Raw genomic sequence first — 14,947 nt, 5'->3', positions numbered from 1 at the left:
ATCAAAATTTTAAAGTTTCTTCATCGAGTCAAACTAAAGCATGAATCAAATAGAAAAATCACTTTATTTTGGTATATAATATATCATATACTTTAAATGGTGATGACTTCAGTACTTCAACTATAAAATTAAAAGGATAATTTTGGAGGTGAGTTTCATGAACCAATATGAAAATGAATTTATATAAATAAAAATAGAGGAATATCAAAAGGTATCTCAAAGTTTTCAATTAAATATTGGGATAATGCACAAGTACCCCTTCAACCTATGCCCGAAATCTCAAGAACACACTTATACTATACTAAGGTCCTATTACCCCCCTGAACTTATTTTATTAATAATTTTCTACCCCTTTTCAGCCTACGTGGCACTATCTTGTGGGCCCAATGTTGGTCGACTTTTTTTTCGAACTAGTGCCACGTAAGCCGAAAAGGGGTAGAAAATTACTTATCAAATAAATTCAGGGGGGTAATAGGACCTTAGTATAGTATAAGTGTGTCTCTGAAATTTCAGACATAGATTGAGGGGGTACTTGTGCATTTTCCCTTAAATATTTGAAGGTTTCAAAGGGCCAAAATAGATAAAAGAATAACTTTAGGAATACTAAATATATGCAATGAACCTCCATTAAAATTTGAAAGAGTAAACAATCCTCCTTTGAACACATGAACTCTGCATTTACTCATTGTGATAATTGATAAACACTAATATTTAAACATTTAATTAACTAAATATTTATGATGTTTTAATTTAGTGTAGGGGAAAACTGATATTTCAACTTTTTTTGTTCCCACTTTTAGTAATATATGATTTCATAATAACTGTGTTGTTTTGCCACAAAATCAAGAAAAAATGCTTAAAATCACTAGCAAACAAAACAAATCAATTCAACTTTGAGGGAAGTAAAGTCCTCCTAAATGATATCTATATTTTTATTCCTATTATGAGTAAAATATCATGTCAAGCCTAATCAAAAGCTCTCAAGCAGTAAAGAGACGGCAGGTTCTAAATTCAGAATAGTAATTTTCGAATTCAGGTCAAGAAGAAATAAAGAGGCGGCAAAACCAACTAGAGAAAAAAAAGGAAAGTAAAGAAATTAAAACAAAAAAAATACTGGACACTGTAAGCACATATCTTGTACAACTTAGGAGCCAATTATATTTTTATTTTTTTTTACACCGGTTGCTGCTTCATGTACGCTTTCTTATTGGCATACGATTAAATGTACTATCAAGAAAAAATGGATACAACATAAGCAAACGGAACTGCTAGAAAATATCTAAAAGAAATTTAAAGAATCGCTACGCCATGTAACGAGAGATAACGCCAAAAGAAAGCATGCTTCGACCAATCTTAAAGACTAAACTACAAAATGGAGCCTAAACTTGTGACAAGCTAAGCAAGACGAAAAAATTCAGATTTCATACTGATTCAAACTACAAACATACATGCTTTTAACTAAGAAAGCGAGTAACTTGAATATGAAATACGATTTAACGAATTACTTCAAACACTAAAACAACAAAATGTTTGAGAAATGGATAAAATTAAACAATTGAAACAAACATAATACTTCACCATGTGCTGCCAGTCATTTACTTCTTAACAAAGAACAATATGGTAGGCAAAAGGCAGCAAGAATCACTTCTTCGCAAACCAAAGGAACCAAATCGAATTATCTTTGACCTTTTACAAAAAGAAACAAATGTTCGTTATCTCAAAAGATACAAACAGACGTATACCGCAACGAGTTGAATCTCACAAATATTCTCAACTCGCGACTCAATCTAAAGATATATAGAACCAAAAATCACGACGTAACTGAAGATTTCTAAAGGGCAAAGGTAAATATGTTAGGAACTAATACATAAAATCATATGGCCCATTTTTTAAGCAAAATTGGTAATAAGTTGGTTAGAAACGAAACAAAATGAGAACTCATTATTTGACTAAAACGGACTAGCATTTTTAAAGCGCTTAACAAGAGTTAAATAAAGGACGTCAAGCCTAAACATACAACGATCTAGAGCAAGAAAGGACATAACCTTCAACCAAAATCACGAATAACTCGACTATCACGCACGAGAAAACGAACCAAGAATGACCCGAAACAAGAAATGAAGCAAATGACCCGCAATTCCATTTCGACTAGAAATATAACAGAATAGAAAGTAAAGAACTGGGGGCGAAAATATGTTTACCTTCTTAGGTGTAGCGACGAGACGACGAGCTGCCGGACACGATTCCACTATCGACCACAGAAGCTTCAAGAGTTCCGACAAAAATCCGCAACCACGAAAAAGAGCAAAAAATGTATATTGGGTGTATTTTCTCTAAACACATCTGTATACTTATAACAGAGATTTAAGAAACCGATGTCTTTTAAGCAAAGTTCATAAAAAATACTCTCTCAACTTTTTCCGCCCCCAAAAGAAATCCTCCCATTTTTAAAGAGAAAAGATTACTTATAGGCAAACTTTTTTAGGGTTTTGATTTTTTGTCTTGGGGGGGGGGGGATGATGAAAATCCCAACGGATTCCTGGGCCCCAAATCAAAATTCAAAACTCAAAAAAAATAAAAATATTCACCCTTTAGGATAGACACTCTTTTCTGCAAATATCGACCCCATTCTAAAAGGGGAAGGGGATGTGGATGGTATTGATAGAATCACTCGTTCTTGGTGCGACGTGGAGCGATCTCAAGTCGTCAAGGACGACTTTAGCGTGCTGCCTGCTTTTGTACAGATTGATATAGATGGGAGGAAGAAAACAAAAGGGAGCAGGGTACTAACCCTGCAACCCTTCTATTTTTCTAATGTATTTTGTCGTGTATCACCTTGAATTTCGATGTTGTGAACGCCATCTGCGCTACCGGGAATGTTCTGGGGACATTGGCTCTTTGAGGGTGACAATGCACTGGTCGGGTCAAAAGAAAGGGTGTGGGCTGAAAATTAAGGGAGTTGGAATTGAGTGGCTCCATAAAGTGGGCTGGATCCTGCAGCTAAGATTTTGGGCTGGAGAAATGGGTTATTGGTAAAGGAGAAATGGGTTGGGCCTGATTTTGGGAGGAGAAGGAGATGGGCTGATCGAAAGTTGCTAGAAAAGGGAAGAAAACGGGCTGCTAGAGGGTTAACGCTAAAGCGGACTGATGTAATTTAAAAGGGATGGATTAAAAGGTCCAAATTTTCCCTTAAAATGGTTGAAATAAATCATCAAAGTCTAACTAAATTTAGACCTAAATTTTGACGAAACAAAATAATTAATCCAATTACAAGCTAAATAATTTTAAAACATAGACTATTAGATAATTGGACTAATTAGTAAAATATTTAAACGAAGTAAAATCTTTTCGAGGCGATTCTCGAATAAACATAAATATAGTAATTGTATACGTAATTACGTAAAACACATATATTACTAAGAATTAGAAAAGTGATAAGACAAATGTGAAATAAAATTAGAAAGCACTTTAACCTTATAAAAACTAATTACTTCAGAATCATTTAGAATTAAGAAACTTGCTAATTAATTTGGTAGGGTCAAAATTGGGTGTCAACAACTGTCCCTCATTTACTTGGATTGACGCAAGAAATTTGAGGAAAATGAAATAGACCAAACCCATTTTGACTGGCCACGTCTTCATCTTTTTTGGAGAAAGGATTTGGTACGGACTTTAGGAATTATGGCTGGACCCCCGAATGGGTTTCCTACACATATCCCACTATATGAGAACTTAGACCACTTGTAGTTCAATAAGCTTGATTTAATGCACGATTTTCAAAAGTCATCTCGATAGTGGATTATGAAGGGATTAAAATGCTCGAGAATAAGATTCAAGAGAGAATGTTGGAATATAGCCGAGTTTTTAGCACTAAACTCTCTTACATATCCTTAACTTCGGGAATCAGGCTGCTTGTAGTTCGACTCAATCGTTTGAAAAGGAAATCTATTATGCTAGATAACCTTTGGCTTTAGACAAGTGACAAAATTAATCGAGTATGAAAAGGAGGCTTGTAACCTCTTAGCAATGAATGTGGCGCGCTTCACACCCATAATTAAGAGTTTACACAGACATAATTTTCAAAGTCCTTGGTCCATTGCCACTCAGATTGGGAACTTGCTTCTAGCAGACGCAAAAATTTTGGATGCGAAACTGAAACAGAAAACTAAGAAAAATCCACATGCCTTCTGATAGGGGTGCGGTTTGATTGTGGTGGAAGTCGCTCCTCTGCTCGCATCCTAAGAATTTGACACTCCTCTTTAGACTATGTCCCAGTTCGCTGCAAAGAAAAAGTTCCACGTTGTACTGCATCCATTTTGATGTCGTACGCACCTGTGGTTTTTGTTTTTTGGAGAATTCATCCTTCCGGATGCTCTCGACAAAGATTGAGATAAAACTCGTTAATATAAAAATGCAATTCAAATGGAAGACAGTGTCTTTTACCATATCAACACTTAATTGCTCTCCTTCAATATTTATCGTCAACTCAATTGGTTCGACGTAAAGAAAATAAAGTTTATGCGTAATGTTTGTGATATAACCTTCAATGTATTCTTTATTTGATGTTAAAACAAATAAAAGCTGATAAAAAAGTAAAAGCTCATGCATTGTTGATATTTTCTTGATGTCGTTTTTAATGATTCTTTCGGTCGTCTTATCTTGCCAAATAAAAGATGCATTTGATATTGATGGGTAAATATTTCCCTTGAGATGCATGATTTCCTTCTCTAGCCGTGCATGATTTGTTCTCCGCAATGCATGACTTTCCCTGATGCATGAATATTAACTCGCGATGCATAATCTTCGCGATGCATGGATATTGACTCGCGATGCTTGATTTTCTTCGGGGCGTAAATATCTTCCCCCGATGCTTGATTTTCTGCGGAGCATGAACATATTCCCTTGATGCTTGAATATTAACTCGCGATGCATGAAAATTGACTCGATGCATGATCTTTCGCGATGCATGATTATTAACTCGCGATGAATGAATAATGACTCGCGATGCATGATCTTCTGCGGGACATAAATATCTTCCCGCGATGTTTGATTTTCTGTGAGGCATGAATATCTTCTGCGATGTTTGAATATTAACTCGCGATGCATGAATATTGACTCGCGATGCATGATCTTCCGCAGTGCATGAATATTAAGAGAAAAGACATAAAGTGACACCTGAAGTTATCCTGAATTTTTATAACGACACCTTAACTATGCAGATATCCTATTACCCCCTAAACTATTCCGACCATATATTATTACATCATTTTTGGATTAATTCCAGATTTTAAATGGCAAGTGTAATCACACACAATCATTGTGTGACACGTGTTAATTCAATTTGAAATATTATTTTTTTTCATTTTAAGTTTTTCTTTATTCCTTTCTCTTATTTTTTGACTTAGTTTAGTTTTATTATTTTTATTTTAATTTCGTTTCAATTTTTAATTCATCTTCTACCCCAACTTTTAAGCTCCCTCCATTTTCTTTCTTTATCTCTTCTTCACCTCTCATCCTCACTTAACCCCACACCCATATCAAGTTGAGCCCGTTTCTTTCTCTTTTCTTCTTCTTATTTGGTCAAATTTCTTACTTGCCAAAATTATGTTTTTTCTAGACTTTGTTAAGTTATTTATAACAAAAATAATTTTTTTTCTAAGAAAGATCAAAATTTTGAAGGTATCATCATTTAATTTATCTCATTTATATATAAATTCAAAACTAGAAATGATAATTTTGAAAGCATAAGAATTCTCGAACAACTGAAAAAGTTTGATTAGAATTTGGATAAAAAACTAAATAATATCTACTAATCATCTTGAAATCTAATAGATTTATCACATTATTCGAAATGTATTAAAATATCTAGATATAATTTTAAAATTTAAGAGAGTTAAACTAATAGTAGAATAAAAGAGAGATGGAGTTGTGGTAAAAGTGACATTGAAAGTGATAAGTTAATGAAGATGACAATGAATTTTTGAAGAAGAAGGAAGAAATAAAAAGAAAAAATAATAAGGAGAAAAAGTTAAAATAATAAGAAACATAAAAATATAATTTTATAGTAAATTTCTTGTAAAAATAAAATTATATTCATTTTTTAAATTTGTTCATGCTCTTTAAGAGAGTGCATACACTCTCCATGCCAGGTGGACGAAAAATGATGTAATAATATCAGTTCATGATTGTTTAGGGGGTAATAGGACACTTGCATAGTTTAAGTGTCTTTTTGAAAATTCGGGACAACTTCAGGTGGGGCATGAATATCTTCCCGTGATGTTTGATTTTCTGTGGGGCATGAATATCTTCCCGCGATGTTTGAATATTAACTCGCGATGCATGAATATTGACTCGCGATGCATGAATATCTTTTGAGTGCCTTCTGGATAATCATATCGTCTCGACCGACAATACAGTAAAATGATCCTCCAGGTAGTGTATAGTCGTCTCAAATGACAATACTAATAAAATCACTCTCTGATAGTGACACTATTGTGTCTGATAAAGTGACGCAAACGACGCCCTTTACGAAAAAGCGTAAACTATCTTTCTTGAGATTTTTACTTGATTCATCTTTGAAACTAGCTGGGCGTTCCTTATACACTTCATGTCGTTGGAAGTCGACTGAAGTAAACCATTCATATTCCCAAGTCTCCGATATAAGCTTATACAAAATAATTCCTTCATCTACAGGAAAACTATTAATTTTGGGAGAGCTTTATCCTCCCTTGACTTTTCATATTTGTCGATTGGAGGAATTTGCTAATTTCAGAGCAAAACTATAAACCTGCGTTCACAGAAAAATTGTTAGTTTTAAAATAAACTGATTTGTGTAAATTTTTTCAGTTGTCTGCTCCTTGTCCTGCTATCTGCGGTTGATTTTCTGATCTCCCGACTCTTGATAGATAAGACAAAGTGTCTTATGCCAATACAAATGAAACATAAAGGGAAAACGTTAAGAAAAACAGATTTTCAAGAAATTGTATTTGAAAAAGGTCAATTCCAAGTGTCATGTCACGTCAGGCTTATCGAACTTCCCTGAGCCTGATGCTTGGAGGTATATCTGATTATTCGATGGGGAGTATTCAAAGTCACTCTAGACGGTCGATAAACACCTGGGTTGAAATTTTGAGGCCATCCACAAAATTTCTGTCCCAGTTAACTGTCTTGGCTTATCCTTGAATGTTGGTGAGGAAATCACGAAATTTTTGAGATCCTCTCAAAAATTCTGTCCAGTTGCAAATCTCGAAATAACTTCAATCTTGGCTTGTTGAGGAAAAATCTTCTTCTTGAGAATTTTTGAGTCCCTCTAAAAAATATTGTCCCATTTTCTATTGTAAATAGGAATAGAAATATTACGGGAAATATGACCGAACCCTTCTGGCGCCTACATATCCCGTTGAGGTAGAAATCAGGTCAAACATAGTACCCCCTCAAAGGAATAAGAAATTTTGCAATGAAACAGATCGAAGCTGACATAGGCCGTCTACGAATCTCATTATTGAGAATTTAGGTCGAACGTAGTTCAAATTCAAAGAAATGATAAAAGGGGTAAATGGGGTGACCGAGGCCGACATAGGCCGCCTACGTATCTTATTCTTTAGAATTCAGGTCAGAAGTATTTCATTACGAAGGGGATAAAATTCTAAAAAAGCAGATACAAGCAAATTGAACGATTATAAGGAAATGATCGAAGTACAAACTAACTTCACACATAGTATCTCTTGACAGCATCTGAGTTGATCGATTTCGGCCATGCGGTGCCATCCATCTCCGACAAGACCAAAACACCTCCAGATAATACTTTGCGAACCATGTACGGTCCTTGCCAATTCGGTGCAAATTTTCCTTTGTATTCATCTTGGTGAGGAAAAATGCGCTTAAATACCAACTGACCAATTTAAAAAATTCTAGCTTTGACCTTCTTGTGGAAAGCACGAATCATTCTCTGTCGGTATAGTTGACCATGAAAAACAACAACCATTCATTAATCAAGGTTAACTGATCAATCCGTTTGCTGGCCCACTCAGCATTACTTAGTTCAGCTTCTTGGATGATTCTCAAAGACGATATCTCAACCTCAGCAGGTACGACTGCTTCTGTTCCATATACTAGCAAATATGTAGTGGCTCCAATCAAGGTTCTGACAGTCGTTCGATAACCCAACAATGCATACGGCAATATCACATGCCAGCCTCAGTGATTGTCAATCATTTTCCTCAGGATCTTCTTGATGTTCTTGTTGGCGGCCTCTTCAGATCCATTCATTTGAGGACGATAAGCGTTTGAGTTTCGATGAGTAATCTTGAACTGATCACATATATCTCTCATCAAGTGACTCTTGAGATTCGCACCATTATCAGTAATGATGGATTCTGGTACTCCAAACCTGCATATCAGATTGTTGCGAACAAAATCAGCTATAACTTTCTTGGTCACCGACTTGAATGAAGCTGCCTCCACCCACTTGGTGAAGTAGTCAATGGCAACCAAAATTACCTGTGTCCATTAGAAGCGGCCGGCTCTATCGGATTGATGACATCCATTCCCCAAGCTACAAATGGTCAAAGTGAACTCATAGCATTGAGTTCGTGAGGCGGCACTCAGATCAAATCACCGTGCACTTGACATTTATGATATTTCTACACAAACTTGCAACAATCATTTTCCGTAGTCATCCAGAAATAACCGGCTCGTAGGATCTTCCTTATCAAAGTGAGTCCATTTATATGTGTGCTGCAAACTCCAACATGTATCTATTCAATAAGCTTCGCTGCTTCAACAACATCAACACATCCGAGAAGACCTAAATTTGGATTCTTCCTATAAAGGATTTCTCCACTTAGAAATAAATTGAGAGTCATACGGCGTATTGACTTCTTTTGGTTGGATGTAGCGTCTTCAAGATAATTTTTGGACTCCAAATACTTCTTTATATAGAAATACCATGGCAAACCATCTGGTTCTGCTTCAACATGTGAACAATGGACTGGATGTTCCTTCAGCTCTATATCCAAAGGGTCAATATAATCAGTATCTAGATGTTTAATCATTGAAGCGATGGTGGAAAGAGCATCGGCTAACTCATTTTGTATTCTGGGAGTATGTCTGAACTCGATCTTACGAAAACTTTTCCACAACTTATGTACATACAACACATAAGGTATAATCTTTGAGTTCTTCATGGTCCACTCTCCTTGAACCTGATGAATCAACAGATTTGAATATCCAATGACCAACAACTCATGGACAATCATGTCGATGGCCATTTTCAATACAAGAATATAAGGTTCATATTCAGTCATGTTGTTCGTGCAATTAAATCGGAGCTTAGCTTCCATGGGATAGTGTTGACCAGATTCTGACACTATGATCGCTCCAATCCCTTTTCCTTGGTGATTCTCCGCTCCATCGAAGAATACTCCAGCAATGATGTATTTTAGAAATATCTTCACCCACAAATGATACTTCTTCATCGTGAAAATAAGTATTGAGAGGTTCATACTCTTCATCAACAGGATTTTCTGCAAGATGATCAGCCAAGTCCTGTGCTTTTATCACCTTCTGAGTCACATACACAATATCAAATTCACTCAAAAGCATTTGCCATTTGGCCAACTTTCCAGTCGGCATCGCCTTCTGGAAAATATATTTCAATGGGTCCATCCTGAAAATAAGGTTGTCGTATATGAAGAAAAATAATGTCTCAACTTCTAAGCGATCCAGGTCAAAACACAACACGTTCTTTCCAAAAGAGTATAACGAGACTCATATGGCATGAACTTCTTGCTTATATAATAGATGGCTTGCTCCTTCTTCCCTGTTTCGTCATGTTTCCCAAGCACGCATCCAAATGCGTTATCTGAGACGGCCAAATACAACAACAATGGACTCCCTTCTCGCGGAGGTACCAACAATGGTGGATTCAAAAAATAGTTCTTAATAGCATCAAAAGAAATTTGACACTCTTCAGTCAATTTTGTCAAAGCATCTTTATTCAACAACTTGAAGATAGGCTCACACACCACAGTTGATTGAGCTATGAATCGACTGATGTAGTTCAACCTCTCTAAGAAACTCATCACCTCCTTCTTAGTTTTTGGAGGAGATAACTCTTAAATTGCCTTAATCTTGGATGGATCAAGCTCAATACCTCTCCTGCTGACTATAAATCGCAACAACTTGCCGGCTGTCACTCTAAAAGCACATTTGACAGGATTTAACTTTAAGTTATACTGACGCAGACGATCAAAGAACTATGTCATCATAGCTCTCATATAAGTAGTTCCAGCATTTTTGAGACCAAACAACATCGCTCTGTAATGATACACACCCAGGGCGTGATCAAAGCTGTCTTTTCTACATCTTCTTCGTCCGTCAGAATTTGATGATAACCTGCATAACAATCCACCAATGACTGCATTTCATGCTTAGCAAAGTTATTGATCAGAATATGAATGTTTGGCAACAGAAAATTATCCTTTGGGCTGGCTTTGTTGAGATCTCTGTAGTCAACACAAATTCTAATCTTCCCAGCTTTTTTGGCGACGGGGACAACATTGGCCAACCAAGTCGGGTATTGTGTCACTTCCACCAATTGAGACTCGATCTGCTTAGTGATCTCATTTTTTATCTTTAAACTTAACTCGTGCTTGAATTTCCGAGCCTTCAATTTCACTCGACTAAATCCGGGAATGATCGGCAACTTGTGAGACACCACATTGGTTCTCAGCCCTAGCATGTCGCTGACCTCCCAGACGAACACATCAACATATTCAGTAAGCAAGCGAATCAGATCTTTTCTTTGGGCTTCATTCAAGAGGACGCTGATTTTGGCCTCTTGGACACACTCTTGGTCTCCCAGATTCACGGTTTCAGTTTCCTCTAAATTCGGCTTATGCTGATTTTCAAACTACAAAAACTCTTCAGCAACATATTCCGGTGCCTCATTTTCCTCCTCTATTCATCAACCTCGTCATCACCTACCTCATTTTGTTCGTTCAGCTTGTGACATGACATTGGAAGGTTTAAAATTAATATTACTGAAACCATAAACAGACGAAGTTAGGAAAATAGAATATAGCAAGTAAATAATTAAGAAATTTTTTCAGTAAAGGAGGCTTTCGATTAAATTGGAAAAGCAATGAAACTTTGGCCATGGCAAAGGCCATATTGCCTTTTTTAAACATCAAAAGAAAATTTGAAAGTTCAATTAAGTAAAATGATGGGTCTCGAGCCTCTTCCGGACTACCACCGATTTAATTATGCATAAATGATGCCCTTCTACCAAGGAGTTCGGGGAATCAGGATCGGCGTGGAGGTCCAATTCTACCGCATCTCCCCGGGCTCAGCATCACGGATACCAGCTAGCTCGACCTATTCCTCAGTAACAACATCGATCTCCTCAAAAAGGCCACAAATTCCTTCCACGAGGTCGTCATGCTCGGCATACTCCCGGACTGGGAAAGATTGATACAGATGTGGGATCGGCATAGCCAATGCTTGATCATTGGTCTTTTTCATCTTCATATCATCATCTCTGGGGGTATACCCCAAACCATATCTAGATCCTTTGACGGGGACTGGAATAAGCTCAATAACCCCTTGGGAATTCCTTACTAATCCAAAACCTGGTTCAAACCCATTCTGCAGCATCACAGTGGCGATCATCTTGTAAAATACAGGCATAAGAGGTTGTGGGGAAAAATCCTCATCGATGGCATTTACCAGCTCCACCGTGTAGAAATCAGTACCTCGCGAGACTTCATCAATAATGGGCGTCTGCCTACCGGAGTGACTCCCTTTGCCGTGAATAACCAGTTCTTTGTCCTTCCAAATGAGTTTCATCATCTGATGCAGAGTAGAAGGCACAGCCCCAGCCATATGGATGAAAGGCCTTCCCATAAGAAGGTTATAGCTGGTGTTGATGTCCAAGACTTGAAACTATGCGCTGAATTCTACCGGACCCATTTGGATGACCAAATTCACAGCTCCCAATGTGTCTCTTTGAACCCCATCAAAGGCTCTTACATTGACTTGGTTTTGTTCCACCTTCCCCAAGTCAAACCTCAACTGCCTCAGTGTCGACAACGGGCAAATGTTTAGACCCGATCCATCATCCACTAAGACTCGATTTATGACCTTCTCGCAACAGACGACAGTGATGTGCAATGCCTTGTTGTGTGACCTCCCTTCAAAAGGCAACTCATCATTGCAAAAACTAATCTGATGCCCTCGGATAACTTGGTTAATCATAGCGGACATATTATCGCTGCTTGTGCTAACGGGCACATATGTATCATCAAGAGCCTTCATCAAGTCCTGTCTATGCAATTGGGAGATCATTAGCAAGGCCCACACAAAAATCTGGGCTGGAGTCTTCTCCAAATGCTTGACAATCGAATAATCTTTTGGCTGCATCTTTCTCTAGAATTCCTCTGCTTCGCCTTCGCTTATCAGCCTTTTACCCTGATCCTTTCTTCTGTCCTCCTAGATCCAATTCTTCGGGTGTATAACACCTTCCAGATCGGGTCAAACCCTGAGCAGCAGCAGTTTCAATCACAACTTTTGGCCTAACAAGAGTTTCTGATGGTACCAAGGCAACAGCCTTTGTGGGTGTCAGGATCACGAACTATTTTTTCTCCTTGACGCTCAACAAGGCCACAACCCTTTCTAACTCGTCATGAATAACTGGAGTTATCACCTTAGCCACGCACCAATCATCGTCCGTCTCTATGATGTTGATATTGACGCCTCCATAATTCTGTAAAGGGTTGGTATTGACATTAGGCGCGGCTTCCTGGAGAGAAACGACCTCTTGGTCGATCAGATCTTGAATCTTGTGCTTGAGGTTGATGCAGTCCTCGGTATTATGTCCAACACTGTTGGAGTGATAGTCACACCTTTGATCGGTCTTGTAGAATTTGGAACTAGTATCCACTGGCTTGGGCCCCATCGGGTGGATATATCCGGCCGCAGCCAGTCGCTCGTACAACTTTGTTCGGCTTTTGGCGAGCGTAGTAAAGTTCCTGGGAGGATTATTCTCGAATCTGGGTCGAGGTGGATCTAACTGCCTTGTTGGGAGGGGGTACCTGTTGATAACTTCTGGTATTAGGACAGGGAGGTCGGCTTCTGGGATATGGATTTTTTTTGGTAATTTGGAGATGGAGCTTGGTAGTTCGTGGGAGCTTTTTGGTCTACTAGAGCTTGGACTTGATATACGGGAGGCGGTTCTCTGTAGCTCGACTGCACATTGGCACGGTTAGGAGAAATGTTTTGGTAGACTGGTGATGGAATTTGGTAAAGTGGAGGGGGACTTTGGTAGACAGGAGAAGGATTTTGGTAATTTGGAGGGGGGCATTTTGGTAAGTGGAGGTGGCATTTTGGTAGGTTGGAGGAGGATTATTTAGATGACTAGCCTGCGTGTAGCAAGCTTGGTAGGATCTATGGAAAGGTCGAGGCTTTTTGGAGGACGATGATCTTCTAGGTGTCTTCTTACCCTCATAAGAGACAGCAGCAATTTCCTCTCTCCTTTTTTTCAACAGTCCCGACGATCCGGGTGACGCGGCAGCACGGGCTATTTTCCCTGTTTTCAAACCATCTTTGATAGTCTCACCAATCTTGACTATCTCAGCGAATTTTGCTCCAACGAGCAACATGATTCTATCATGATATTCGGGCTCTTGCACCCATACAAACACTTACACTATTTCTTTCTCGGACATAGGTGGCCTTACTCTAGCTGCTTCCTTTCTTCACCTGTAGGCAAACTCTCTATAGCTTTCAGTGGATTTTTGCTTCATCTGTTCCAAGGAGTATCGATCGGTAACGATTTTTTCCATGTTGTAAGCAAACCGATCAATAAAATCCTTGGCCAGGGCATTCCAACTAGGCCATTGTCTGGTCTCATGTGAGGTGAACCATTCATGAGCTTCCCCGCATAGACTTTAGCTAAAGAGACGCATCAGCAAGGCTTCATCCCTACCAACTTTGACAAGCTTGTCACAGTAGGCTCTCAGATGGGACATAGATTCCCTACTCCTCCGAAAGTGCCAAATTTAGGAACCTTGAACCCTTCTGGGAGGTCCAGATCTGGATGAATGCACAAATCCTCATAGTTAAGAACAACAACGTCGGGGATGCATTGGAACTCCTTCATGGCTTTTCTGATCTCTTCTTTTATATCCACCTTTGCTTCTTCCTTTGCCCTCCATTCTCTAAATTGTTCCTCGTAATGGTCCAGCTTAGAACCATGCACATCCTGCTCAGTTGGGATGAGAATCTGAAAAATTGCTCTTTTAGGTAGAGGTAGAGCCACGGAAGGACTTTGGGAATTTGGGGTGGTTTGGTAGTTTTGCGGATAGGTTTGGGGATTAGTATTTTGGTTTTGGTGGTGATGAGGAGTTTGGGGGTGGAAGCGTTTTGGTTTTTGGTTTGATTCTTGTTTTGTGGTGGAGGAGCGGTTTGATGTTTGGTATTTTGAGGATGAGATGGTATTTGGGAATGGGTTGTTTAGAGGAGGTGGTGGAGTATGGTAGGATGCAGAAGCATACTCAAGATTTTGTGTAGTCAAGTCTATGACAGAGGGGCTTTGGGCAGGAGTAGATGGAAGATTTTGACCTGGATCCATGTTTGAAGAAGGGAAGTAGAGAGGAGGTCTCTTATCAGTAGCATTAGCAGCAAAACCTGCGGAGGCATATTCTGTCTCCTTTGCATCTCCACTCTCATTTCCGCTATCTGTTGCATTAATTGCATAATCAATTCGTTCTGGTCCGCTACGGTGGGTTGAGCCACCACAACGTCGGTGAGACTGACTTCTTTATTGTTGTCTCCCATTATTGCTTTTCCTTTCTCCAGATCTTCTCTGGGAAAGGAATCTGCGGGACCTTTGAATCTGGTAAAATGGGGATGATCTGCCCGGTTAATCGACACAGATCAGTTTCAAAGT

General features: G+C 38.5%; 1 protein-coding gene across 1 annotated transcript; it reads right to left on the bottom strand.

Moving 5' to 3' along the window:
• Positions 1–8,756: 8,756 nt before the first annotated feature.
• Positions 8,757–9,269, bottom strand: LOC107023394. The gene has a single exon (XM_015224082.1). The coding sequence runs from the start codon at positions 9,267–9,269 to the stop codon at positions 8,757–8,759; it is 513 nt and encodes a 170-aa protein (XP_015079568.1).
• Between the last annotated feature and the right edge of the window lie 5,678 nt (positions 9,270–14,947).

This window comes from Solanum pennellii, chromosome 1 (assembly GCF_001406875.1).
Source record: "Solanum pennellii chromosome 1, SPENNV200".
Lineage (NCBI taxonomy): Eukaryota > Viridiplantae > Streptophyta > Magnoliopsida > Solanales > Solanaceae > Solanum > Solanum pennellii.
The sequence above is the reverse complement of the archived record's forward strand: the minus strand, read 5'-3'. Positions and strand labels throughout refer to the sequence as shown.